The sequence below is a fragment of the Tamandua tetradactyla genome, chromosome 23 (genome assembly GCF_023851605.1).
Source record: "Tamandua tetradactyla isolate mTamTet1 chromosome 23, mTamTet1.pri, whole genome shotgun sequence".
NCBI lineage: Eukaryota > Metazoa > Chordata > Mammalia > Pilosa > Myrmecophagidae > Tamandua > Tamandua tetradactyla.
Genome location: NC_135349.1, coordinates 45,342,162 through 45,368,302, shown reverse-complemented (window position 1 = coordinate 45,368,302; position 26,141 = coordinate 45,342,162). Strand labels below are relative to the sequence as shown.

The 26,141-nt window shown below is 33.8% G+C and overlaps 1 protein-coding gene across 3 annotated transcripts in view; it reads right to left on the bottom strand.

The window, feature by feature from the left end:
• Nucleotides 1-9,849: 9,849 nt before the first annotated feature.
• The window catches only part of GSPT1 (G1 to S phase transition 1), a 37,653-nt gene continuing 21,361 nt past the window's right edge, over nt 9,850-26,141 (bottom strand). For all 3 annotated transcript variants that reach the window (XM_077141774.1, XM_077141772.1, XM_077141773.1), the window contains exons 7-15: nt 25,615-25,795; nt 24,868-25,022; nt 24,579-24,719; nt 23,337-23,430; nt 21,773-21,853; nt 18,847-19,020; nt 17,767-17,856; nt 17,454-17,622; nt 9,850-14,466 (exon numbers count right to left, since the gene is read on the bottom strand). In XM_077141774.1, the coding sequence (XP_076997889.1) occupies nt 14,414-14,466; nt 17,454-17,622; nt 17,767-17,856; nt 18,847-19,020; nt 21,773-21,853; nt 23,337-23,430; nt 24,579-24,719; nt 24,868-25,022; nt 25,615-25,795 (1,138 nt within the window). In that variant the 3' untranslated portion in view covers nt 9,850-14,413. The remainder of the gene's footprint in view (nt 14,467-17,453; nt 17,623-17,766; nt 17,857-18,846; nt 19,021-21,772; nt 21,854-23,336; nt 23,431-24,578; nt 24,720-24,867; nt 25,023-25,614; nt 25,796-26,141) is intronic.

Below are 26,141 nucleotides of genomic sequence, written 5' to 3'. Positions count from 1 at the left end.
TACAATTTTCTGTATTTGCAGATGACATAATCCTATACAGAAAATCCACAATAAAGCTTCTAGGATTAGTTAATTAATCCAGCAAAGTGGCAGGGTACAAGAACAACACCCCAAAATTAATAGCATTTCTTTACACTAGCCATGAACAATCAGAAGAAGAAATCAAGAAAAAAATTTCATTCACAATAGCAAATAAAATAATCAAATATCTAGGAATAAATTTAACCAAGGATATAAAGGACATATACGCAGGAAATTTTAACATTGCTTAAAAAAGAAAACCTAAGTAAATGGATTGGGAGACTAAATATTGCTAAGGTGTCAATTCTGCCCAATGATTTACAAATTCAAAGCAGTCTCAGTCAAAATTCCAACAGCTTACTTTACAGAAACAGAAAAATCATCTAATTTATTTGGAAGGATAAGGGACCCTAAATAGCTAAAAACATCATGAGAGAAGAACAAAATTGAGGAATCATGCTCCCTAACTTTAAAACATATTACAGAGCTCAAAACAGCATGGTGCTGAAATAAAGATATACTGACTAATGAAATTGAATTGAGAGTTCAGAAATAGACCCATCTATGGTCAATTAATTTTGACAAGGCTGCCAAATCCTCTGAATTGGGACAGAAAGTCTCTTTAACAAATGGTGCTGGGAGAACTCAATATCCATATGGGAAGGAATAAAAAAGGACCCCTATCTCACACCTTATACAAAAGTTAACTAAAAATGGATGAAAGACCTAAATATAAGAGCCAGAAGCATAAAACTAGAAGAAAATGTAGGGAAGCATCTTTAAGATCTTGTGGTGTGTGGTGGTTTCCTAGTCCTTATGCCCAAAGCGCAAGCAGCTAAATTAAAAATAGACAAATGGGACCACCTCAAAATTTAGAACTTGTGCTTCAAAGTACTTCATCAAGAAGATGAGAAGGCATTCTACTCCATGGGAGAAAATATTTGGAAACCACGTATCCAGTAAGTGTTTAATATCCAGAATATAAAAGAAATCCTTCAATTGAACAACAAAAAAGACAACCCAATTAGAATTGAGCAAAGTACCTGAATAGGCTTTTCTCAAAACAAGATACACAAATGGCCAAAAAGCACATAAAAAGATGTAAGACATCATTAGTCTTTAGGGAAATGCAAATCAAAAGTACAATGAGATTACATTTTAGAACAAGTAGAATGGTTATTATTTTAATGGAAAATCACAAGTGTTAGAGGGGCTGTGAAGATATTGAAGCATTCATTGCTGTAGCAATATAAAATAGTGCAGCTGTTGTGGAAGACAGTTTAGCAGTTCCTCAGAAAGCTAAGTATAGATTACCATATGACCTCGCAATCCCGCTTCTAGGTATATACTCAAAAGATTTGAAAGCAGCAATGTGAACAGATATTTGCACACCAATATTTCATAGCAGTGTTATTTACAATTGCCAAAAATGGAAGCAACCCAAGTGTCCATCAAGCGATGAGTGGATAAACAAAATGTGGCATATATCCACAATGGAATATTATTCAGCTGTAAAAAGGCATGAAGTTCTGATACATGCAACAACAAAGATGAACCTTGAAGACATCATGTTGAGTGAAATACGCCAGACAGAAAAAAACAAATATTGTATAACTTCACTGATATGAAATAATTAGAATGAGTTACTGAACTCATAGAATCAGGATCTCTAGAATATAGGTTACCAGGGGATAGGGTGGCAGTAGGAAATAGGGAGTTGAGGCTTAAAATGTATAGTGTCTATGCTAGACAATGAAAAAGTTTTGTTAATGGATGGTGGTGACAGAAACACAACATTGTGAATATAATTAACTTGAATTACATATATGAACGTGATTAAAAGGGAAAATTTTAGCTTGTATATGTTACTAGAATAAGTTTTTTTTAAAGCTATATTGTTGGGCAGGTAGGTCATTTGTGACCTTGTAGAAAGCAATTTTAGTGGAAGGATTTTGAGTAATGTGAGTGATAGGAGAAAAATGGAATTTTTTTTTTTTTGGCTTGAAAAAATAGAAATTTAACATTGGCTTATTTTTATCATTAAGGTAAATGAAATTAATAAATAAAAGCATTTTTGTGTCTCAGGGACTTTGTTACATTACAAGCCTTTTTTTTTAAATATTGAGAGTAACTTCTATGTAATAGCACCTTATTCATCTCCCTGTATAGCATTTGATTACTTGCTGACATTTTTGGTTTTCCTACAGATTGAACCTCTCCAGTGCAGTAACTTCATCTTACTTTCAATCTGTGGTGCCCACCTCATATGTAGGTGAGGTTATAACTTAACAGGGGAAAATAAGGTCTACAAGGAAGGATGTGGTATAAGTGCTGCGTATGAGATATAAAGTGCTACATGTACTTAGATGACTTAAAAACTGAAAGAACAGAAATATTAAGAATAACTCCCTTCTAAAGTTAGTGCTTCATTTTACCTTGATAATTGCTCATTACTATTTCCTCTACTAGACTGAGTTCTTTTTGAGGGTCAGACCTGAGTTTTAGTTACTTGGAATCCATAGCAGCCGTCTGGTAGCAAACAGATGAAGTCCAAAGAATCAGCGATTCCCTTCCTGCCTTAGGGCTTTACTCCTAACTTCCCTCCTCCCATCTGAAATCATTCTTCCCTTCTCCTTTAGTAGCTGTCTTTCTGCTTTGCATGAACTCTTTTAAAGAAATAGTACCATGATTTCCCTCCTTCCTTTTTTTAAAAAAATCTTTTTGTTTGTTTGTAGTCAATGTCTCAGTGTGATTTCAGCTCTCTCCTAACTAACTCCTTGCAATCTGGTTCCAATTACACTATTCTGTTCCCACTAAAGATAACAGTAACCTGTTTTTAAGAAGCCTAGTGATCTTTTCTGAATCCTGATTCTTGCTCTGTTGTGTTTGAAACCATTTTCATGATAGTGAAATTGCTTAAGGTGTTTTTGTCCCTGTCTGAATTTCTAAGCCTGCTGTTTATTAAGGCCTGAGTTAGCGATTTCTGAGCATTAGTTTTCAGTCTGGACTGTGCATCTTCAGAAACTTTCTCCTTTTTTTCTGTTCAAATATTGCAACATGCTATTTATTTAACTTTTTTATTCATGCTAGAAAATAGTTTACTCTGCCGATTAGTCTTTTAGAAAAAATTAACCTGAAAAACTAGTCCATATTGTTACATTAAATTTTATAGAGTAGTCTGAGGATAAAGATTTCAATCGTTCACTTCTCCTTTTGCTATTTCTGAGCACCCATAAGAGTGATATCTATGTAAACTTCCTATCCAGAGTCTACATGTTAAATTACATTATTTATGCCTCTGTCCTTTATCCATGATAAATAAATAATAAATTTTTGAAATGAGTTAAATGTAGTAATTGCCAGCCAGAATAAATGTACTACCTGTAAAGGAATACTACACAATATAGGAGAATGAGTTATGGGAAGTATGCTGGTTTGAAAGGAAGTATGCCCCCTAAGAAAAGCCATGTTTTAATATAAATCCCATTTCATTAACGTAGAATAATCTCTATTCAATACGGTATGTTTGAAATTGTAATGAGATCATCTCCCTGGATGATGTGCTTTAGTCAAGAATGGTTGTTAAACTGGATTAGGGGACGACATGTCTCCACCCATTTGGGTGGGTCTTGATTGTTTTATTGGAGTCCTATAAAAGAGGAAATATTTTGGAGAATGAGGAACTCAGAGAGAGCAGAGAATGCTGCAGCACCACGAAGCAGAGTCCACCAGCCAGCAACCTTTGGCGATGAAGAGGGAAAACACCTCCTGGGGAGCTTCATGAAACTGGAAGCCAGGAGAGAAAGCTAGCAGATGATGCTGTGTTCACCATGTGCCCTTCCAGCTGAGAGAGAAGCCCTGACTGTGTTCACCATGTGCCTTCTCACTTGAGAGAGAAACCCTGAATTTCATCGTTCTTCTTGAACCAAGGTATCTTTCCCTGAATGCCTTAGATTGGACATTTCTATAGACTTGCTTTAACTGGGACATTTTCTCGGCCTTAGAACTGTAAACTAGCATCTGATTAAATTCCCCTTTTTAAAAGCCATTCCGTTTCTGGTATATTGCATTCCAGCAGCTAGCAAACTAGAACAAGAAGACTAGATGTTGTAAGTATCCTGCACCAAGTATGAAAATAACTAAAAAAATTAATATGTAAAATAACATTTGGGGAGGATATCTGAGTAATTAGAGTGAACATTTCTAATGGAACAATTGTTAACTTTTGTGGTGTAATTTCTTTTTTTAAGTTAGAATTTAGGAATAATATTTAATTTCTACATCTGTGATTTGTAATTTTCAACAATTTTTTTTCTTTTTTGTGAAAAATAACATATATACAAAACAATAAATTTCAAAGCACTTCACAATAAATTGTTGAACAGATTTCAGGGTTTGGTGTCAGTTACAATTCCACAATTTTAGTTTTTTACTTCTAGCTGTTCTAAGTTAACTGGGGACTAAAAGAAATATCAGTATGATTTCACAGTCATACTCATTTGTTAAACCCTATCTTCTCTGTACAACTCCCACCATCACCTTTGATCTTTCTCCCACTCTTAAGGGGTGTTTGAGCTATGCCTATTCTAACTTTTTCATGTTGGAAGGGGCTGTCAGTAATATGGGATAGGGAGATGGAATTAGTTGATATTCTAGAGAGGTTGGCCCATCTTCATTTCAGGACTTTTCTGGTCCAGGGACCCATCTGGAGATTGTAGGTTTCTGGAAAGTTACCCTAGGGCATATAACGTTGATAAATTTATATAATGTCCTAGGTGTTCTTCTAGATTGTTAGGAATAGTTTTGGTTAGGATCTGGCAAGCTATGATAGGTAGTAATATCTACCTAACTGAAGCTTTGTAGGAGTGACCTCAGAATAGCCTCTCAACTCTGTTTGAACTCTCTTGGCCACTGATACCTTATTTGTTACATTTCTTTTCTCCCTTATGATCAGAAGGCATTGATGACCATGGTGCCAGGGCCAGGCTCATCCCTGAAGGTCATCTCCCATGCCACCTGGGAGACTTTCACCCCTGGATGTCATGTCCCATGTAGGGGTGAGGACAATGATTTCACTTGCAGAGTTGGGCTTAGAGAGAGAAAGACTACATATGAGCAACAAAAGAGATCCTTCGGAAGTAACTCTTTGGCATACCTTGTAGGTAGGCTAAGCTTCTCCGCTATATACATAAGCTTCACAAGAGCAAGCCTCAAGATCATAGGCTTGGCCCTATTGATTTGGGTGTCCCTAATGTTTGACATAGTGTCAGGGGTTTCTTTGGTGGTAAAGTTTAATAGTTCCATATTTTTCCTCCCATCCCTCAAGAGACTTTTGCCAATACTGTTTGATTATCTGCTTAATTATACTCTGGGATGTATCCAGGCATTACATTAAGCTATAAAGGATTAAAGACCCTCATTCTTATTCTGGGTTTCCAGTGCTTGGATTTTTAAAATGATCTATCCAGGCAGGTTGAGTTAGGTTATGTGCCACAGAAAATTTAGATTCTGGACAAAATAACCTTTCTTCCTTTGGTCTCAAAGAGTATATGAGGTTCTGAAATACAGACATTGTCTTCCTTACCCCTGTATTCTGAATTACCTTAATCCTGACTTTCATTCTTATCTCTAAATACCAGGTTCGTATAATTTCTTTTATAGTAAACATACATTAAGTAATTTAGACTTTACATTCATTTTAAGATTTGATTACCCAGGTCTCAGTCAATACCATGAATATCATTAAGTTGTTCCTATCCGAATATACTGAATTTTTTTCAGTAGTTGGGAAATATGCTTAAGAAAATGACATTAAATATATTCAAAGTAGTATATAGTTTTATTAAGAAATTAATAGATCATAATGCAACTACCTGCAAAGATTTAAATATGTTGCTGGATGGTAAAAAAAGGTCAAGAAACTGCAAACCTGATTGTAGAATAATGGAACTCAAATTCTAGTTACCTCAAAAAAATATTTGCTATAATCAAATGGTAAATCTAGAAAATTATTAGAAATCTTTTTCAGTTAGCCATACTAAGAGTATACTCACAAATGACAAAACAACAAAAGGAATAGTAAATAATAAATTATTCTTATCTGGATTAGCTATAAGCAATTTAAAAATCTGTTATTGTCCTCAAGATAGCATATTCCTGGTGCTGAAATCTGCTAGCAAAATATATTCATTTACATATTATCCTAGACAAAATGGAATTGAGGTAAAACTTAATATTGCTCAAATATAGAATGTATTTGAGCAATATTTGAGCAATGTAGGTTGTGACCCAACCTACAGAAAATGTGAAGAACATGATTTTTTTATTAGAATTGTGAGTCTGAACCCCAACTCCATAATTTAACCTGTTATTTGGTCTTGGACAAGTTAATTTCTCAAGCCTGACATTCTTTATTTCTTCATCTGTAAAACAGAGCTAGTTCCTCACAGGACTTGTTAAGATAATTAAATGAGATAACATGTATCTGTTCAGTGCCTGGCATATACATAATACACAAGGTTAGTTCTTTCTCCTTCCCTTTGCTGAAAATAATGTAATCGTTATTAAATGAGTTGGAAAATGTAATAAGCACCTTAGGGGTTAAAAGAGGGAAGTATGTAATGCACCTGTATCTAGACAGGAAGAAATGGCTGATATGAAGAAGTTTATATTAACTTCTGATTTTTAAAAGATTTGGAGGGCTTGGTTGGACCCTTTGGAAGAGAAGCAAGTAAACAGTGAGATAGTCAGAGAAGGAGAAGGAAATTTTCAACAGAGAAACTTTATCAACTTAAGTTTGCTGTTACTCTTTAACTCTGTGCACTTATACGAGCTATGTGGGTACCACACAATATTGTTTATGCCAAGTCTCTATAGTACGCCAACCCCCACTTGTATGCAGCTTGTGAAGATATAATTTCTTAATCCAGCCAACCTCACTTTAGAGAAATTATATTCCTTGTGTAATATATTAAGGCCATTTAAAAAGTTATTTCTAGGTTTTTAAAAAACATACCATTGGTCTCTTTTATCATTGAAGATCAGTAGCTGACAACTGCTTGCCAGGACAGTATCTTTTAACTGGTACCAATTAGATAAATGTCTTGATAGTTCAAGTGCATCTTTATCCAAATTATGGAGGTTTTTAATAGCCACTGTGAAATATTATGCTAGATCATCAATAAGGGGTCAATTAAGGACTTCTAAAAAAGAAGTTATTCTTGCACAGAATTTAATAAAGTAAAATAAATCTACCAAAAAGAAAAAAAGGACTTTGCTGTGAAGTTTAAGAGTTAATTAATAGAGGAACAATTTTTCAGGTTAATTCTGCAAATTTGCCCCACACCATGAAAGTATGATAGGGACGATCAATTTCAGAATTGACATGGCATATTAAAGGGAGAAGAAAGCATTCAAGTTTGGACAAGGATGCAAAATTAGAAGGAAGACCATATTATTATCACCACCTTTGGGGATCATTAAATATTCTCTTTCTGTTTGATAAGTTTTATAAAAGCACATTAAGGTGTATTTACCTCCTTGTATTTCTAATGATAACTGAAAGAAAACTATTAGTATTTGCAACACCATTAAAAAGAATCCTAATTGGGAAACAAAGTTCCTTCCTTTAAGGATGGATAAAACATTAGGATACATTCATAAAAGGACTATAAATCAGCATTAACAAACAATGAACCGTTTGGATCATCACATAGAATGTATTAATCTCCAAAACATGATGGTGGGTAAAAGAAGATACAACTTTTTTTTTTTTAATTTGTGCATTTCACCATGTAAATTTTACTTTAAGGTAAATTTTACCCTTAATTAAAAAAAATACTCTCTTTGTACACAGTTCTGTCTGCTGGGACTTTACAATGATAATTACTCTTAACCAAGAATCTTAAATCTTTCAAAGATTTCTTTACCTTAGTATTTCCCATTTCTATTTGCCAGTGAAATCTCAAAGTAGTTACATAGATTAATTTTGTTCTAAATAACTAGTTTATAAGCAAAGTGCTCTTTTATGGTGAAATCACCATGCAAAATTTCAACCTGAATTACGTGAAAGGATGTTTCAAAACAAGTTAATATGCAATTTTTCTCCATTATCTCCTCCATTGAATTTCTGCCAGTAGACTGTCAGCCCAACTCTTGACTAAATTCTTAAATCAGAGAATAGAAATTTTTTTTAGTGGAAATACGCTAACTTGCAAATTCAGGTCATATAAATCAAAAAAATTTTAAATACTTACTGCTTTTTATGAATTTGGTAATGACCAAATGATCATTTTGGAATGATCAGCATTGTTACCACTGAAGTAAAATGTTAAGAGATCAAATATGGGGAGTGGATGAGTTAAGAAGATGGAACTAACAGTAAATGTAACCCCAATGCATATTATTAAGGGAAAATTTTTTGCCTAATTTTTAATAGGATTGTATCACAAATGAAAGTAACTGAATAACAAAAATTATACTTGTCAGTTACCTGAGTTTTGTTTTCTCGTTTTAAGCAATCTCTTATTTGTAGTAGAAAACACAGGAAAAACCATGCATTTTATGCAATTAATTTGGGCAAACCAAGCCTTCAGAAAGATTCTAAAAGAAAGATAAATTCACAGTAAAAAAAAATTTTCACTTTTTAAGACAGGCATGTTGAATTAGCTCTAGGTAGGAAAGATTAAATGTGAGGGAAAATGGGATGCCATGACAGTATGAGACGTTTTAAAAAAATTCACACAGTATCAAAGTGGCCATAAAAGTGAGAAATAACCTCATTATTAAAGAGGGTACTATAATAAAATATATTCTCTGTAACTTTTTTTTTCACAGGCCCAGAGGCTGAACTAGAATTGCTTTAAGGTCCTTTTAAATTTGGAATACTTAAGAATTCCATTGTGTTACTTGGCCATCAAATATCTATCTTCCTGATTGGGAGATACACAGTTCTTTACCATAAAGCTACAGCTTTAAAGGTATTGATGCTTTCTTTATGCTTTCAGATGCATCAATAAAGACCTGTCTCTGAAATTGGTAGCAAATGCCATGAAGTATAAACTTCACCATTGTCAGAAGCACCAAGATCTCATTATCAGACTTCTGCTCACTGCAGTACAGTGCCTATCTGCTTTGATACCTAGAGATAATTAAGAAACTTGTTCTCTCTACAAAAAAGTACAGATGTTTGAGTGGCAGGGTTGGAGACCTAATCTTTTTTTTTTTGAGACCTCATCTTTTAAGACTAAAACAAGTAGTTGTGATTAATTACTGGGAAATGGTCATAAAAGCCAGGTACTTAGAACCTTTATTCTAGCTCATAGAATAAAAAAAATACAGGAATTATTGCTGCCATTCATTCAGCACATACTGCCTCTGTAATCGATTCCTTCTTGCCCTCGCACAGTAAAGAAAAGCAAGTACTATTTGGTCTCTTGATCCTTATTAAAAATTATGACTATAGTTTTGTAGATTGACAGAATAATCACTGATGTTCCCCCAACTCTGCTGGTCAGATAAAACCGCATACGGTGATATAGTTATTTGATTTATTGATATTAAGCATTTCTAACTTTATCTAGGGCTGCTGGTTTTGTTTTTCTATGGTTCAGTCATATACACCACACAAAAGCCTTATATATACCATATGCAAGCAGATCACAAGTTTGTAAATTCCTTATGTGACAGAGCTTATTAAATAGATCCATCCAACAAATTTGCTGGTAGATGGTTCCAATATTTGATAAAAATAAAGGTTATACACAAAATGGACAGATACACTCAACAGTATGATACAGTACAGGTAATTATAAACAAACAGACAAATCCTTCAAAAGGGAAGATGACAATTTTTATTGTTATTACAAAAGCATTTTTCTTTAAACTTCAGTAATTTGAATAATTGCAAGAGCAGACTAAGGGCTTAATCCTCACACAGGCATCAAGTCAGGCACAGTAGGTAGCTACAAATCATAAAAAAAAGTTTACCTCTGGATTCCCGTTAATTCCTACCTAGAGCATTCCTTCATGCTTTGGAATTAGATTGAAAAAGTCAAGCCTAACCAATTCCTTTTAACCTTCTAAAAAAAAAAAGAAAAGAAAAAAAAAAGAGAGATCTAGGTTTTATCCTGCTGCTATCTAGTGAAAACTAGTCACTAAATACTGGCCTGAAAGACATCCAGTTTCCTTTAGAAACAAACAAGAAACTAGTTACCTAAGGGAAGTGTAAGTTTCTGAGCCCAATTTGTGAATCCTTAAAATGCAGACCTTCCAGGCTGGGACCTCAGTTTCACCTAACGAATGAGGAGAAAATGGAGGCAAGGGCAGTCCCCTGAGGAGTGTGAGAGCTCCAGCCCCAGCACAAACACTCTTCCACGGGTAGCAGGAGAGGAGGTAGCAAGGACTTGAGCTGACATCTGAAGCATGAAGCTAATGTTCCTGGTGGAGAGGGCCTCGGGAAGCAGAAAATGTCACTCCACCTTTGCTGTCCACAAACCTGAGATTTCCATGTTAGATTTTAAAGGGCACAGTGGCATGTGTGACAAGGCAGAAAAACAAGTAATCCTGGCATTTTCTGCCATATCATACATAGTGCCTATCTGCTTTTCCCTTATACTGGAGGAGGTAATGGTTTTAATCTCCACTTCCACACCTGCAGGCCCTTATAATTTCTTAGTAAACTGAGCTAATATATTAATGTTTCAAGGAAGCATAGGATTAGAGGTATGTGAAAAGTATATTTATTGGAGGGAAGACTCAATATGTTCTAGGATACTGAAAATTAAGAATATCCTAGAACCAAATATAACCTGCCTGAATTCGGGCAGTAAATTGGTTCAAATGGAATCCACTAACCTGTACTGGAAAATAAAAATACTTCCTATTACATTTACCATGAAATCTAATATAACCAACTGACTGCTAACTTTACACCTAGTAAATCTCATGACTTGTGCATATAATCAGACAAAAGGTGCTGCCATAGCAAGTTGCTAAAGAAACAAGATCATGAATGTATTAGATGGCATCTGTTAGAATCAGTAAAAAGTTAGCTGGAGGAAATAAAGCCATATTATTTGGAGTTAGAGTATCATCCCCCCAAATCCAGTTGACTGCTAACTACCTTACATGTGTCTGTGAGAGGATTAATGGCACAGTTTGTTCTGTTAAGGTAGGCCAACACTGAATAAACATTTAATCACCTACAACCAGAGTTATAGTGCTGTAACCAGAATTTTCATAAAGTGTTTTAAAGGTTGAAAGTTGATTGATGTTAAGAACTGTAATAAAAAATGCATATTTTCCCTTGACTACCTTAAACCCACTCAAAGCAATGACGTGATCATTCATGAAGCAGCATTCCATGAGAAAGTCCATGCCAGTGAGAAAAGGTGCTGGAGTGCTGTCATATGTAGTAGTCATCAAAGATCAGAGTAATCACAGTCACATGACTAGTGTTCCTGAAGATCACCAGCAAGTTTTTTCAGCAGTTCATCAGAGGAGCAATTTTTGACCATGGATTCCACCTTTTTCATGTATGGCAAAACTGTATCTGTTTTTAAGACCCAAAATATTTGCTCCAGCTGAGAGGATGCCAGTAATTGTTCGATTACATCCCGTTCAAAGTCCCATATTCTAAAAACAGTTCTTCTAGTTTATTTAACTAGCAGACAAATATGAATAACCTTATGTTACAATGAACAACCTGTACTCTTTTACAGCTTACAAAATTTTTACATTCATTTATCACGTATTTCAAGACTTTCAATTCAAACAAAGAAATATACATGGGGTTAATTATTCAAGACCACTTTACTATTTGTCATTTAATTTCATGGCAACACACTCAGTCCAACTTTTTCTGGTGTGAATTTACATAGATTTTTGCTTAAGAAGTCCTTTTTGCACCTTACAGATTTGCTGTTTTCCTTCCCCTACATGAGGGTTTAAAATGACAATTAGAGGTTTATTTCAGTGACATATTTTCACTTAAATTCAGTTCATTAATTTAAAAAGTATAAATAATCTCACTTGAAAAAGCATCACTAATGTAAAAAGCAAAGAAAATAATGATTCTAACATATCTATGCTAAAGGTAAAGAATGTTTAGGTCTCTAATGTCCTAAATATATAGCCAACTACCCTATTTTTCATTGTCTTCCACAAAAACACATTTGCACTTGCAGAAGACAATGATAAAATAAGAATCAGTATTGCTCTTTAAAGGCGCAACATCACACACTGCCAGTTCACCTCAGATATTTTATTTCCTCATCAAAATAAAATTAGCCAGTATGACTGGAGAGGGGGTTAAAATGCATCAGCTTTAAGTGGGAATACTTCCCCAGTGAACTTCAAAGTCCATAAAATGTACAGTAATCAGTTAGCTGAACACTGACATCTCTTTGAAGTAATCCAATTATTATTTGCTCAAATGTGTAAGAATCCAATGCAATTTTTATTTTATATATATATATTTTAAATTATCTCATTTTAGAGGTAGGCCTTTCATATTTGTTATCTGTTGTTTTACTTAAATCTTGGCAACATGCACAGAATATTTTAAAAATGTTTAACAGCAAACATAACTGGTTTTTAAAAATGTGTTCAATTTTAAAATGGAAATCTATCTCTGGAAATAATTTCAGTGATTTGTTAAAATCCAAGCAATTGCTAATATTTTGTTCTTATTAAGTTGGAAGTACAAAAAAATTGTATTCTAATTAAAGCTCCCCTATTTCCCAGAAAAATAAAAGCCCAGAGATTTGCAGATGTAATAAAATTTATTTAAATTTCATGCAGTTAAAATAGCCATAGGTTTATAAGTTATAGGAAGCTGTAGGACAATAACTAGTTTGTCCATAAAAATGTAGCCTCATTCATGAAATGAATGGGGATTCCATAACAGGATAACATCGAGTTAGAGTCTAACTAGGCTTTTCTTTTCTGAGGAGGAAGATTGTAAGGGATTTATCATTCATTATAGAATTACAAAGTATCTTATTTAGAGGTAAATCACAATTCTAAAAGAGGCCAAGTTTTCAATGAATGGCAACACTCAACATCAAGGCGACTTCCAATAAATCCAGAAATTGTCTTCTACTTCCCATTTATCTTCTTTAAAAATTTCCAAGTCATGATATTATAGCAGAAAGTCAGCCTTCAATCTAAAAATCACCACACTGTGTGGTTTGTCCAAATAATAGTTTAACAAATTTCAACTTTATACATTAAGAAAGTTCAGTTTCAGATAATTGAGATAAAACTTAAACTGTGCTTGATTCTACTTATCACTGTAAATTTCAGTCTGTGCAAATTTCAACGATTCTAAATATGTTTTCATTTAGTTGCTGGATTGCAATTTAACTTTAATCAGCTAGAAGTATCCAACCTTTAAAGTTACTGATAGAAAGAGTGAACTGAGTAACTTGGAGAACTGGCACTTGTAATCAATACGGTTTTCATACTAGATGCATGCAGCTCTTATAAATACTAAAGGAGGCATTTTTGCCAGGTCTCAACATGCTTTCTTTATTATAAATTCCATTGATTTAACGAGTCAATGGAATTTCCTGTAGGGGTACAATTTCATTATGCTTTACTTATAAAAACTACAGTATGCTGTTCTATTTTAAACATACTGTTTTTAAGAAATCATATTAAAAATATAAATTAGCAGAAAATAATGATAGACCTAATAAAGCAGTGTCACAGTTGCATAAAGGTATTTAATTGTACGTATGCATTAATCATCAAAAGAAGGGGTCAAACTAATTCTTTAATACAAACTTGAACATTGTTTGTAAATGCCTCATTTAAAGTAGTGGAGTGGGGAAAAGTTTAGAAAAATCCAAGTAATAAAATGTATTCAATTACTTGGTTAAGTTAAAAAGCTAATGCAACAATGTTACATCCAGATAAAAAACATTATTTAAAAGCAATTCAAATACCGAAAAGGATTTCAAATTGAATATTTTATTAACATGGTAGTTGTGTTTTTAACATGTGCACACACACTCGCACACTCAGAATGATCTGCCTGGGGAAAAAAGCCTAAATATGCCTAAGGGGAAAATGAAAAATAAAAAAAAAACTCCTGTAGGTTTTCATTATTATAGGCAATTAGGTCCACATCACTTACAAAGCTATTGCCAAATCTGTCCAAGGAAGCAGTTTGAGAGGGGAAGAAAAAAATCTTGGGAAAAAATTCAACAGTGGCATAGCAGAGCTCTCAATATGAGAAAGCTGACATAATGTGGACTTTTGCTATGAATTTTTTCTTTGCAAAATATGGGGAGAGGTTTGTCAATGGGCAGAAAATAAGAGAAGGCGGTGTGAAGTAGGCTTTTGCAGTCAATTTTCCTCACAGTATTGTGCAGGGTCATCAAAATGCTTAGTCTTTCTCAGGAACCAGTTTCAGAACTTTCCCAATTGCAATGGTCTTACCTAGAAATCAAATTTTAAAAGCAAAAACAAAAAAAAAACTTTTCAGTAGTTAATAGCAAGTCTGACAGGTATTTTAGATCATTATTTTAAATCACAAAAATAATTTTTATAACCACACTGCTAATTATTAGTCAGCTTTACCACCAAAGGCATGTTTTCTGATTGGGTAGTCTTATTACAAAACTCAGAGGAAGTAAGTATGAACTCAATGACACACTATCATAAACCTTACCAGAAAATTTAAAAATAAAGAATATGTTAGGGGTCTTTTATAGGAGGAGCTAGAAAGAAGATATGATTTCCTATATCAAAAGCCTACCCTTGAGTAACTGGAGCTGAAGGGATACAGATTGTACAACAGGACTGATTATAAAAACTCAAATGGATAGCATACTACTACCTAACTATAATACAATTATGTTAGAACACTGAATGAAGTTGAATGTGAAAATGATAGAGGGAGGAGGGCTGAGGGCACAAATGAAACCAGAAAGAAAGATAGATGATAAAGACTGAGATGGTATAATCTAGGAATACCTGGAGTGTATAATGACAGTGACTAAATGTACAAATTTAAAAATGTTTTTGCATAAGGAAGAACAAAGGAATGTCATTACTGCAGGGTGTTGAAAACAGATGGTAACTAATACTTTAAAATTTTAACTTATGTGTGACACTAAAGCAAAATATGTTCATTTGGTACAAAATTTATATTTTGACTAGTGCTTTTCCTAATACAACTTATGTGGACAGCTTAATTGAACACCATAAGTACATGGAACCTTGAGTAGGGCATAAGATCTTGTAGGTTTGTCCAGAGTGATGCCCCAATAAACCCCTGAGTGATTTGAACAGTGAGTAAAAAAGTATTTACAAAGTCCCCTTGGGGGAATGGTGAGAAAGGGGGAAAATTCAACTTCCCCAAGTGAAGAATTCTTGATATTCTCACAAGCAGTGGGGACAACCAAAGCAATAGGCTGAGCCCCCAATCTTGGAGTTTGTTCATTTGAAACTTAACCCCACAAAGGATAGGTCAAACCTACTTAAAATTAGGCCTAAGAGTCACCCCCAAGAGAACCTCTTTTGTTGCTCAGATGTGGCCTCTCTCTCTCTCAGCCAACACGATAAGCAAACTCACTGCCCTCCCCCTGTCTACATGGGACATGACTCCCAGGGGTGTAGACCTTCCTGGCAATGTGGGACAGAAATCCTAGAATGAGCTGGGAATCAGCATCAAGGGATTGAGAAAACCTTCTCAACCAAAAGGGGGAGGAGCGAAAAGGGACAAAATAAAGTGTCAATGGCTGAGAGATTCCAAACAGAGTCGAGAGGTTATCCTGGGGTTCTTACACATTAAATAGATATCACCTTGTTAATCGAGATGTAATGGAGAGGCTGGAGTGAACTGCCTGAAAATGTAGAGCTGTGTTCCGTAGCCATGTTTCTTGAAGATGATTGTATAATGATATAGCTTTCACAATATGACTGTGTGATTGTGAAAACTTGTGTCTGATCTTCCTTTTATCTACCTTATCAACAGACAAGTAAAACATATGGAATAAAAATAAATAACAGGGGGAACAAATGTCAAAATAAATTTAGTAGATTAAAATGCTAGTGATCAATGAAAGGAAGGGGTAAGGGGTATGGTATGTATGTCTTTTATTTCTTTTCTGAATTAATGCAAATGTTCTAGGAAATGCTCATGATGATGAATATGCAACTATGTGATGATATTGTGAACTACTGAATATATATGTAGAACGGAATGAGCATATGCTAAAAATGTTTGCATTTGTTTGCTGTCATATTTTAAAAAAAATTTTAAAATTTGATTTAAAAAAAAAGCCTACCCTGAATAAACAAATTGTGTAATAGCCACATAATGGAATACTATTCAGCAGTAAAAAGTGACAAAAGATAATACACACTTTATTATGGCTGAACCTCAAAAACTTCATGCTGGGTGAAATATACTAAGCACAAAAGATCATTTATGAGACAAAAAGTAGATTAGTGGTTGCCTAGGTCTGGGGGTAAAGACAGGACTGACTAAGCAGGCTTAAGATTTCTTTTTAGATGAAAATGTCTTAAAATTAGGTTGTACTGATGGTGGACTCTCTAAACATGCTAAAAATTCACTGAACTGTACACTTAAAACAGGTGAATTTTATACTATGTAAAGTATATTCTCAATGAAAGTGTTAAATAAACCTATCCTTAAGCAACTGAAAAGATGAAGCCGAAGTTACTGCTCAACTGCAATCTAGTAAACACAATCACTTGGTAGCATTTCTGCAACTCAGAAGCACTCCTGGTCCTATTATAAGAAGTACAAACCCATTGGATCTTATGAAATACCTAAACACCAAGCTACTCTTTAGGAAAAAATAATTCTAGGGTTCAAAAGTTTGATACTTTAACTTCTTATCTGTTGTTTGCCCAATTTTGTTAGGTTCTGATTGGTATATTAATAATATTAATAGGACAAACTAAAAACCAGCTTCATTATCAACAAGTTTTAATATAAGAACTTTAAAGAAAAACAAGTAAAACTGTCTTTATACAGTTTTCTCTGAAATTAAGGTTATATTCCCAGTGCTTACCATAGTTAGAGTTTAGCAAAACCCTGCTCTATGGGATTAAGCTCTCAAGGTGGGCTTTAATCATGCTAATTACAAAGGATTTCATCTTGAGAGTTGCTTTATTTTAAAATAAACAAAGTAGCTCTCAAGGTTCATTACTATCAGAGTATCAAAATTAAGATTCCTAGTTGAACCACAGCATCACTTCTAGAATATATGGTCAATGCTGTCTGCTGTTGATTTTATTCAACTCACAGAGCATTTATCATATGAATGTTACAAAACATGAATCCAAATTTTCTCAGAATATGATGCTATGTGTACTGTCCTCGGATGATGTACCTTACCAGAGCTAAGCATCTCACAGATATACTCCTACACATCAATTTTAAAAGTTCTTACCCTCATCTCTTAAAGTAAAACGACCCATCTGAGGGAAGTCTTTAAAGGTCTCAAGACAGATGGTTCCTGCTGTCCTTAAGCGAGCGATGCATACTTGATCTTGTTTCACAAAACGGGGTCGAGTCTTACTTTTTTCTCCTGATTTTTTGTCTACCAAGCAGATTAAGGCCTATCCAAGAAAAAAGGATGAGAAGATCAAAACTGTACTAAATAAAGAATCTTTATATTAAGGAGTGAAAATAAGAGTACATCACTGTTGCCAGTTAGAAATTTCAAGATGAAAAAGGCTTATAAATAATTATCTTAAACTCACGGTTATTTCGACTTCCTCAATACAGGTATGAATATGCAGCACCGCATTATAACCTGGGCAGATGATGGATTTGTGCTCAATAATCACTATCTGTCAAAAAAAAAACACAAAAATTTGTATCTCTATCCTGAGGGTAAAAAGAATGTTCTAAAGTGTCATACAGTATCACAAGATTATATAACTCACCACCTCAGGCCACCGACTTAAGTTATTTTTGTGTTAGAAGAGATGAGTCATACTAATTTTGTTCATAGGATGGGTCAGGTTGCCTGACCTCAAAGCACGAACTTGAATATCCTTTGCCCTAGTGATCTTTTTGGCAAGCACCTAATTCAACTTTTAAAAACACAGCATACAGAACTTTTTTGCTATGGGATCTTTCCTTTAAATTCCCCAAATAATTAAGATAATTATTACTGTTCACATGCTGCTAATGTTTCCTAGATGTGATTTTTCATTGCTTTATCCATTTCTCAATATCCAAGGTCCAGTAAAAGGAAATAACCTTTTATATCCTCTTGCATCAAACCCTAACTTGATTAATTAGTCATCATATTAAACCCTACAAACAGAACTAAAAAATTCCATTAGCCCACACCAATGATTTAATAGGTCATTCCACTGTGCAGGGTAGCAGTTCTGTGGAGAAGATACATGTTTTCTAGTCTGGAAAGTTATTTGCTCTAAATGAACAGACAAACCACTACCTCTAATGCAACTGTGCCCTACTTAAAGGGAAGGACACATATGAGAAAAATATAAGTAATGATACATTACTATTAATATCTGGTTTATTATAAAGTGGATATTAAGTATTCTAAAAATTACAACCAGATCAAAAATAAAAAGGAATTTACAAAGAATAATACTTACTCAGAAGCACTTGTACTACCTGTTGGAGAATTTGTGTGATATATACATACAGTTGTAACATATTTAAGTGGTTTATACTATTTCAATTCTCCTTCTACACACAAATTTAGGTATGTCACCAATAATCAGGACAAAAGACATTTTAAATGCTACTTTTATTTAGACAGTAAAGATCACTAAGGCAGCTACAGTAAGTAACTGGTTTACCTGGGCATCAAATGTACGTCCAGAATGACAAAGATTATTAGGATCACAAAGAATGAATCCTGGAAGAATTTCCTCTTCTTCAATTCCTTTCAGTCTGATTTTGAGGTTTTCACCTGGGGCTACAGAATCAGTTTCTACATCATCAGAAAGGATTCCAAGAACTTCCACATTGTGCTTAAAGAGAAACCAAGATTGCATTTTTCTGAACACACTAAATGTATTCACTGCAGAGTTACAGTCTCATGTTTTTGTAATTGTTGATTTTTGTAGTTGCTGATTAGCTAAAATATTTATTTGAATATAAAACTTATAGAATTCCAGGATTCAGTGACCATATCTCCCAATACCTACAATCCCCAAATACCTGAAGTATGCATTTCTCAAGTTATTTGAACAATTAGGCTTAAAAAGCATACCAGTTGTTTATTGGATATGGGATTTCCTTTTGGAGTAATAAAAATGCTCTGGAACTAGATAACTGTGACAGTTGCACAACATTGTAAATGTAATACTGTCACTACAGTTTACTTTTATGTTTTGTATATATTTTACCACAGAAACAGAAAAGCATTTAAATGGGGAAAAAATGTGAAAGCAATATCCACAAATATTCCCTCCTTTTATTCCATTTCTGCACCTGTAGAGAATTCAGATTTTTAAACATGTGCCAGAAAACAAGACAAAATACAATAACAAAAAAAAAAACCAGCCCTCAAAACAAAACGAACTATCTCTGTTGACAGATGAACGAACACTGGGGAATTCTGAATTATTATATTTCATACAGGAATTCTACAAAATGTCATTCGCTAAGCTCTATTAGCATTTCCCCCATAACAATGTTTTACTTTCCCAAAAGGCAGCTTAGCTCTTATTGATATTTGTCTGCTTAAAGTCATTCATTTCACAAACTGAAATAGGGCCCTATCTGTCAGCTGAATTTTTCTTTTACAGTAATAGAACAGTGATAGACATTAACAGCTCTACGATATATAAATTAAACAAGAATTATTTACTTCTTTTTTTCCAAATAATGCAACATAAAGCCTTCTCTCCAAAAACACTCTTTAATGGCCAAATACAATGGAGCTAGTCTAAAGATTAAATTTTCCCACAGTTATTAAACATTAAGCTTAAGACCAGCAAACTCTTAAATTTAGGAAAGGTATTAAGTAGAAGAGCAGAAGTGATGTAAATATTACAACCATAGGCTTCTATGGACTGTTTCATAAAAACCAAGAGTGAACAAATTACCCTGTAAGATGTCCAAGTAAAAAATGGCCTATTTTATTGGACTCCATTAATTTTTAAAATGAAAAATAGTCTGGCATCTACATCTTTTAAAATATCATAGCTTAAAAAAAATATGTATCAAAGCGCTGGTCCATTGAGTCAGTAGGATTAAACTGAACTGAGATTTCAAGGCTGAATGATATTATACACACCCAGTAATTAGTATAAAGTGGCAGCTTCCACAGAGAATAGCTACTTCCTTCATAGAAGCAAATTAAGGCTCCTACTTGCAGATGGCCATTGGGCACTAACTTCACTTGCCCATATCAAATCACATTTAAAAAAATGTTATAGAATTTACAACACAAAATTAACCATTTAACCAGTTTTTAAAAGTGTACATGTCAGTAGTATTTATATTCTCAATGTTGTGCAACCATCACCTTTTCTAGTTCCAAAACATCCTCATTATCCCAAAAAGAAACACCGTACCCATTAAGCAGACACTCTCCAATGCCCCCTCCTTCTCCTCAGCCCCCTTGCAGCCAATCTGCCTTCCTTATCCACAAGCAAACTGTATTTTTGTGACCCGTGTACAAACAAAACTGAGCAGGACTCAAAGTGACCATTATTTTCAGCTGTTGTCCTTCAAGTGGCAGAGATAAATACCTTAGAAAAAGTAGGATTTAACAATGGGGATACTTTAAGATAAAATTCAAGTTTTCTAATTTACTGTGTCCGGAATGAGCATGATAAAGAAATTCTCACTTAAGTCTAACAAAATCTATCTTTAGAGGTTCTAATGACTCAGGTCTATTTTCCTACATAGGCAACATCACTAGAGCTGTTAGAGAAGCCCTTTCCCTGGGAAACAGGTAACAGTTTCTTAGCAACAGGTCATTTGTAAATGTCAGCAATTAAGCTGTCAGAAATAACATAAAGGTGATTTTACATGTTTTAATGAAACTCCAATGAAAAAGAAATTGCAATAAGATAAGGAGCATTAAGAAGAGACCCATTTACATGGTGATGAATATACGACTATGTGATACTGTGAGCCACTGAAGGCACACCAAGTACGGAATGTTCATAAGTTAAGAATGTTCGCATTGTACGTTGATCGATTTTATTAATAAAAATTAAAAAAGATAACAACAGATACTTTGCTGAATATAAAAAAAAAAGAGAGCCCCATTTGGATTAAGACTTATCCTCTACACTCAAAGCAAACTGAGAAAAAACTGGATTCATTATTTTATAGTACCCAATGTTACTATGAACAAATAAAAAAGCTTTCTATACCATGATTAAACCTGAATTTTCATCTCTGGCTCTCTTACTAATCCATTTTATTAACTGAAGTAAGTCGGTTATCCACCACATGTCTATTATCGTGCCTGTAAAATAATGGGGTTGAACTTTACAAACTACCTTGATGACGGTTATCTTTTAGCTCTTACACGAGTAGAAAAAGCCTAACCTGTTTTTAATATAGACTATTCCATTGACTTTTTGTTACTGAATATAATACCATATAGCCTTTTTCAAAATTTGAACTTGACATTAATATAATCCTGAATTTAAAAAGCTGAATTTCTCTGAAGGGAATCCCATATAAGCTTTTGAAAAGTTTTAGATTCTTGCTGATATCTCTGAGAAAATTTAAATGAGAAAGAGCATTACTAATTTTTACCTTGTTTGGCATCATCACCAGCTGCTGGCCTTTACAAATAGATCCTGATTCCAGCTTTCCCAGGACCACAGTGCCCATATCCTATTAAAATTTAAAATAAAAAATCGTTTCGACTTTTACTGCTACTCAATAAACTCCTCAGTAATCCAAAGTGAAATTTTGCAAGGTTCACGCATAAAGGAAAATTATTTGGCCAAAGTGGTAAAATGCCTAGAATTAATCTTAAACCCAGGGTAGATAGTAACCTGTATTGTTTGTTTTAATAAGAATATATGAAGTTATAATATTAATAGATAGACATGTCCAAGATTTAAAAGAAAGCAGAGGGTACAAGGGTAGTTCAGTGATATAATGCTTGCCTTCCATGCGGGAGACCCAGGTTCAATTCCTGGACCAGCCACCACCACCCCCCAAAAAAAGATAGAAAGAAAAAGCAATAATTTTCAAATTTTCAAAGTACACTTCAACAAGCAGTTACAGAATAGATTTCAGAGTTTGTTATGCGCTACTGTTCCTCTATTTAAGATTTTTCCTTAAATCACATACAGCTCAGTGTCTGAGCATCCACAAATAAACTTACAACTTCAGACTAAGTGTGACTGCTATAGGGGCATACAATCTAGGCTCCAATTTTCTTATAAGTATTTTCTGAAAGAGATCTTAGCATGTTTGTTCTTTTGTTTCTGGCTTATTTTACACAACACATTGTTTCCAAGGTTTATTCAGTTCATTGAGTGCCTCTCAACATTCTTTTTGTAGCTGCACTATATTCCATCATATAAATGTATCACAATTTACCATTCTGCTTCTCAGGCATTGTACTCTTTGGTTCCCTCCATCTATTGGGCAACTCCAAAATGAACAAACCATGCATTACAGTATCCTCACTTGGTTGTACAATCAGCAGCACTCTCAAATTCAGACTATTTTCATTGGTCAATAAAGGTAAAGAAAAAGTCTCATCTATTATTAAATAAAAAATTCCCCTCATCTCTTGTTCTCCCCTGGCCCCCTGCCAATTAGCTGCCCCTGGTAATACTGTGGTACTGTTGATGTCTTCCTGTTAACAAATGGCTACGACATGCAATTATAGATTCCCCCCCTACTCCTCTACCACTGACTCTGTCTAATAGCAAACCTTTGAAATAGTTCATGTGAAAATTTACTTATAATTATAGATTTAGTCAGTGGGATTAAGTTATTGTTTTTAAAAGGACTAACAGGTTCAGTAAGGCTGTGGTAAAACTAGCAGTTATATAATGCTGGCAGTAATATAAACTAGCATGTTAATATCCATTAATTTTACTGTGTAAATCCTTTGGATCAAAAGCAGTTTCATATTTATAAATTTATCTCTGGGAAAGATGAACTATCTCATTGAGGAAAGAGCTAAAATAAACTAAACAGATTAAATAAACTATAGTCTATACCAGTAAATAACATGTAGCTACTTTAAAAAAAAATCTATTATGTTGTTTAATAGTTTTATTTCATAATTAAAAACAAAACATGACACAATGACCCCACCTCTCCTAGAACCCAGTTTCTTCAACATCTTAGATACCTTGTACTTATCCACAATTGGCAGCCTGATTGGTCCATCAACTGATCTATTGAAGTTTGGCAAATTATCCAGATATGGAATAAATGGCAATCCACTGAAAACATAAAAAGAAAGTCAACATTATATCAAAGTTTTAGTAAGTTATGTGATCGTACCTTTTTACAAAAAAGTGGTTAAAGCACTATTTTATTCTACCCATGTACTCCTGTCATTCAACTAATTTGTGATCCATTACATTTCATTTACTCTGCGGAAAATGAAAACTACAACAAAAAAGAACATTATAAGATTTAGAAAAATATTTTATAGCAATAGCCCACCTACTGAAATAAAATAACTACATAATTTTTATGGACTTTTCCAGCTCTGAAATTGTGATTCCATAAAAATAATTTCCTTTTTAAAACTACAGTATATGGATTGGAAGATTTTATATTAAGATGCAATAATTCCCAAATTGATCTAGAAATTCAATGCAATTTCTATTAAAATCCCAGATTGCCTTTCTTGCAGAAACTGACAAGCTGATCCTAATATCCATATGAAAATTCAGAAGACCCAGACTTGCCAAAACAATCTTGAAAACAAAGTTGGAGGACTCACACTTCCCAATTTCAAAATGAGCTACAAAGCTACAGTAATCGAGACTGTGTGGTACACGGTCTAAGGATACAAACCTCGACAGAACAGAACTGAGTCCAGAACTAAGTTCTTAGGTTTATGGTCATGCGATTTTCAACAAAGGTGCCAAGAAAATTCAATGGGAAAAGAATATTCTCTTCAACAAATGGATGTCCATATGCCCAGAAAGGAAAACAAACAAAAAAAAAAACCCTACACACGGACCTTATAACTTACACCAGACTAACTAAAAATGAAGCATTCAAGTAAGAGCTAAAATTATAAAATGCTTTAAAGGAAACAGGAATAAGTTTTGGTGACGTTTGATTAAGAAATATTTTCTCAGATAAAACGCCAAAGTCACAGGCAACAAAAATAAATTGGACTTCAAAATTAAAACTTTTGTGCCTCAAAGAATACCAAGAAGAGAGAAAAGACAACTCCTCATAAAGAACTTGTATCCAGGATATATAAAAAATTCTGAAATTCAATAACAAAAAGACAACCCAATTTAAAAGTGGGCAAGGGTCCTGATATGTTTAAAGGCAAGGTTACAGTCAATATTTTCTTGAATTACTTAAGACACAGACTTGTTTTTAAATGGAAAGAAAGGTTATTTACCTGTACCAAGGACAGAAATCTGATTGCTCTTTAAGATTTGCTCCAGTCAGTCCTGAGCAGGGCATAAAATGAATGTCCTTTTTGGGATTGAAGCCAACTTTTTTCAAAAATGGCACTAGTTTCTCTTTACATTCCTCGTATCTATGAAGATTTATAAATAACCCGATTATAATGTAAAGCAACTGAACTCATCATTTAAAAAATTCAAAATTTAGAAAAACCCTTGAGAAAATACAATAACAAAACCATCCTTTAATCTGTAAAAGAAGAACAAGACATCCAAGCTTACCTCTCATTGCTCCAATTTACTGTTGGGTCATCCATCTTATTAATTAGCACAATTAAATGCTTTACACCTGCTGTCTTTGCCAACATTGCATGTTCTCTTGTCTGTCCTCCTTTTTCAAATCCAGTTTCAAATTCTCCCTTCCTGGCAGAGATTACCTATTCCAAGAAACCAAATAATTTTTTCTTCCACGTTCAGGTATATCCTTCTAGCAAGAAAATATCTTTCCTTTCAGTTATATCAGAAGCGTTTCACAATAGAAGCAAATGAATCATAACATGTATAACTTTCGAACATCACAAAATGAGAAGTGTTTTAAGATTTTGATGATTTTCAGATTTTGGTAAACATTTCTTCTAATCTCCCAATTTTCCAAAATCGTGTATGCCTATGCATAATTCAAAAATTTATGTGATCTAGGGCCAGTACTTTGTCAAAATCACAGAATGACCAAAGGCCTAAAGGAAACAAATTAAACTGTTTCTTATTCATCTTCATACCAATATTATCTAACACTAGGCTTAACTTTTAGCAGACATTAAGTTTTGGGGACAGCAATAAATAACAGGTCAGTTAGCAATGTGAGAGAAAACTTGAAACATATTCATAAGTAAATCAAATTACAGAAATTTCCTGAGTAGATTACTCAAAAAGTGTAAATTGTGATGATGAAAATTATATAGGTCACTGCTTTTAGAAGGCAAACTTAACTGAAGCCACTAACAAATACATAATAGGAAATATTCTTACCAGGACAGCCAGATCAGCTTGAGAAGCACCACCAATCATGTTTGGGACAAAACTCTTGTGACCAGGGGCATCTAGAATTGTGAAATGCTTCTTTTCTGTTTCAAAATAGGCACGGCCCACTTCTACTGTTTTACCCTTATCTCGTTCTTCTTGATTTGTGTCTAAGGCCCAAGACAAATACCTGAAAGAATTAAAAAATAACAATACTGCTATGAACACGTGTGCTTTAAGTTCTCCCATAATTAAAGGTGTAATTGATGACATCCAGTTTTATATCCATCATATAACATCTAAATCATGAACAGGTTTGAATGGAAATGAAAATTAAGAAAATAAACTTTTATTAGGTTTATTATCTCTAGCTTTTTCATATCCACAATTAAATATTCTAAAAGCTAACATTATTTATGAAAAAAAAGCTGATAATATACACAAAAAGACTACCTTAGTTCCAATGCCAGTATCATTATGAGTTCAGTAATAAGTTCCTTTTAAAAAAAATTATCTGGCACAAAGTTTAACAGAAA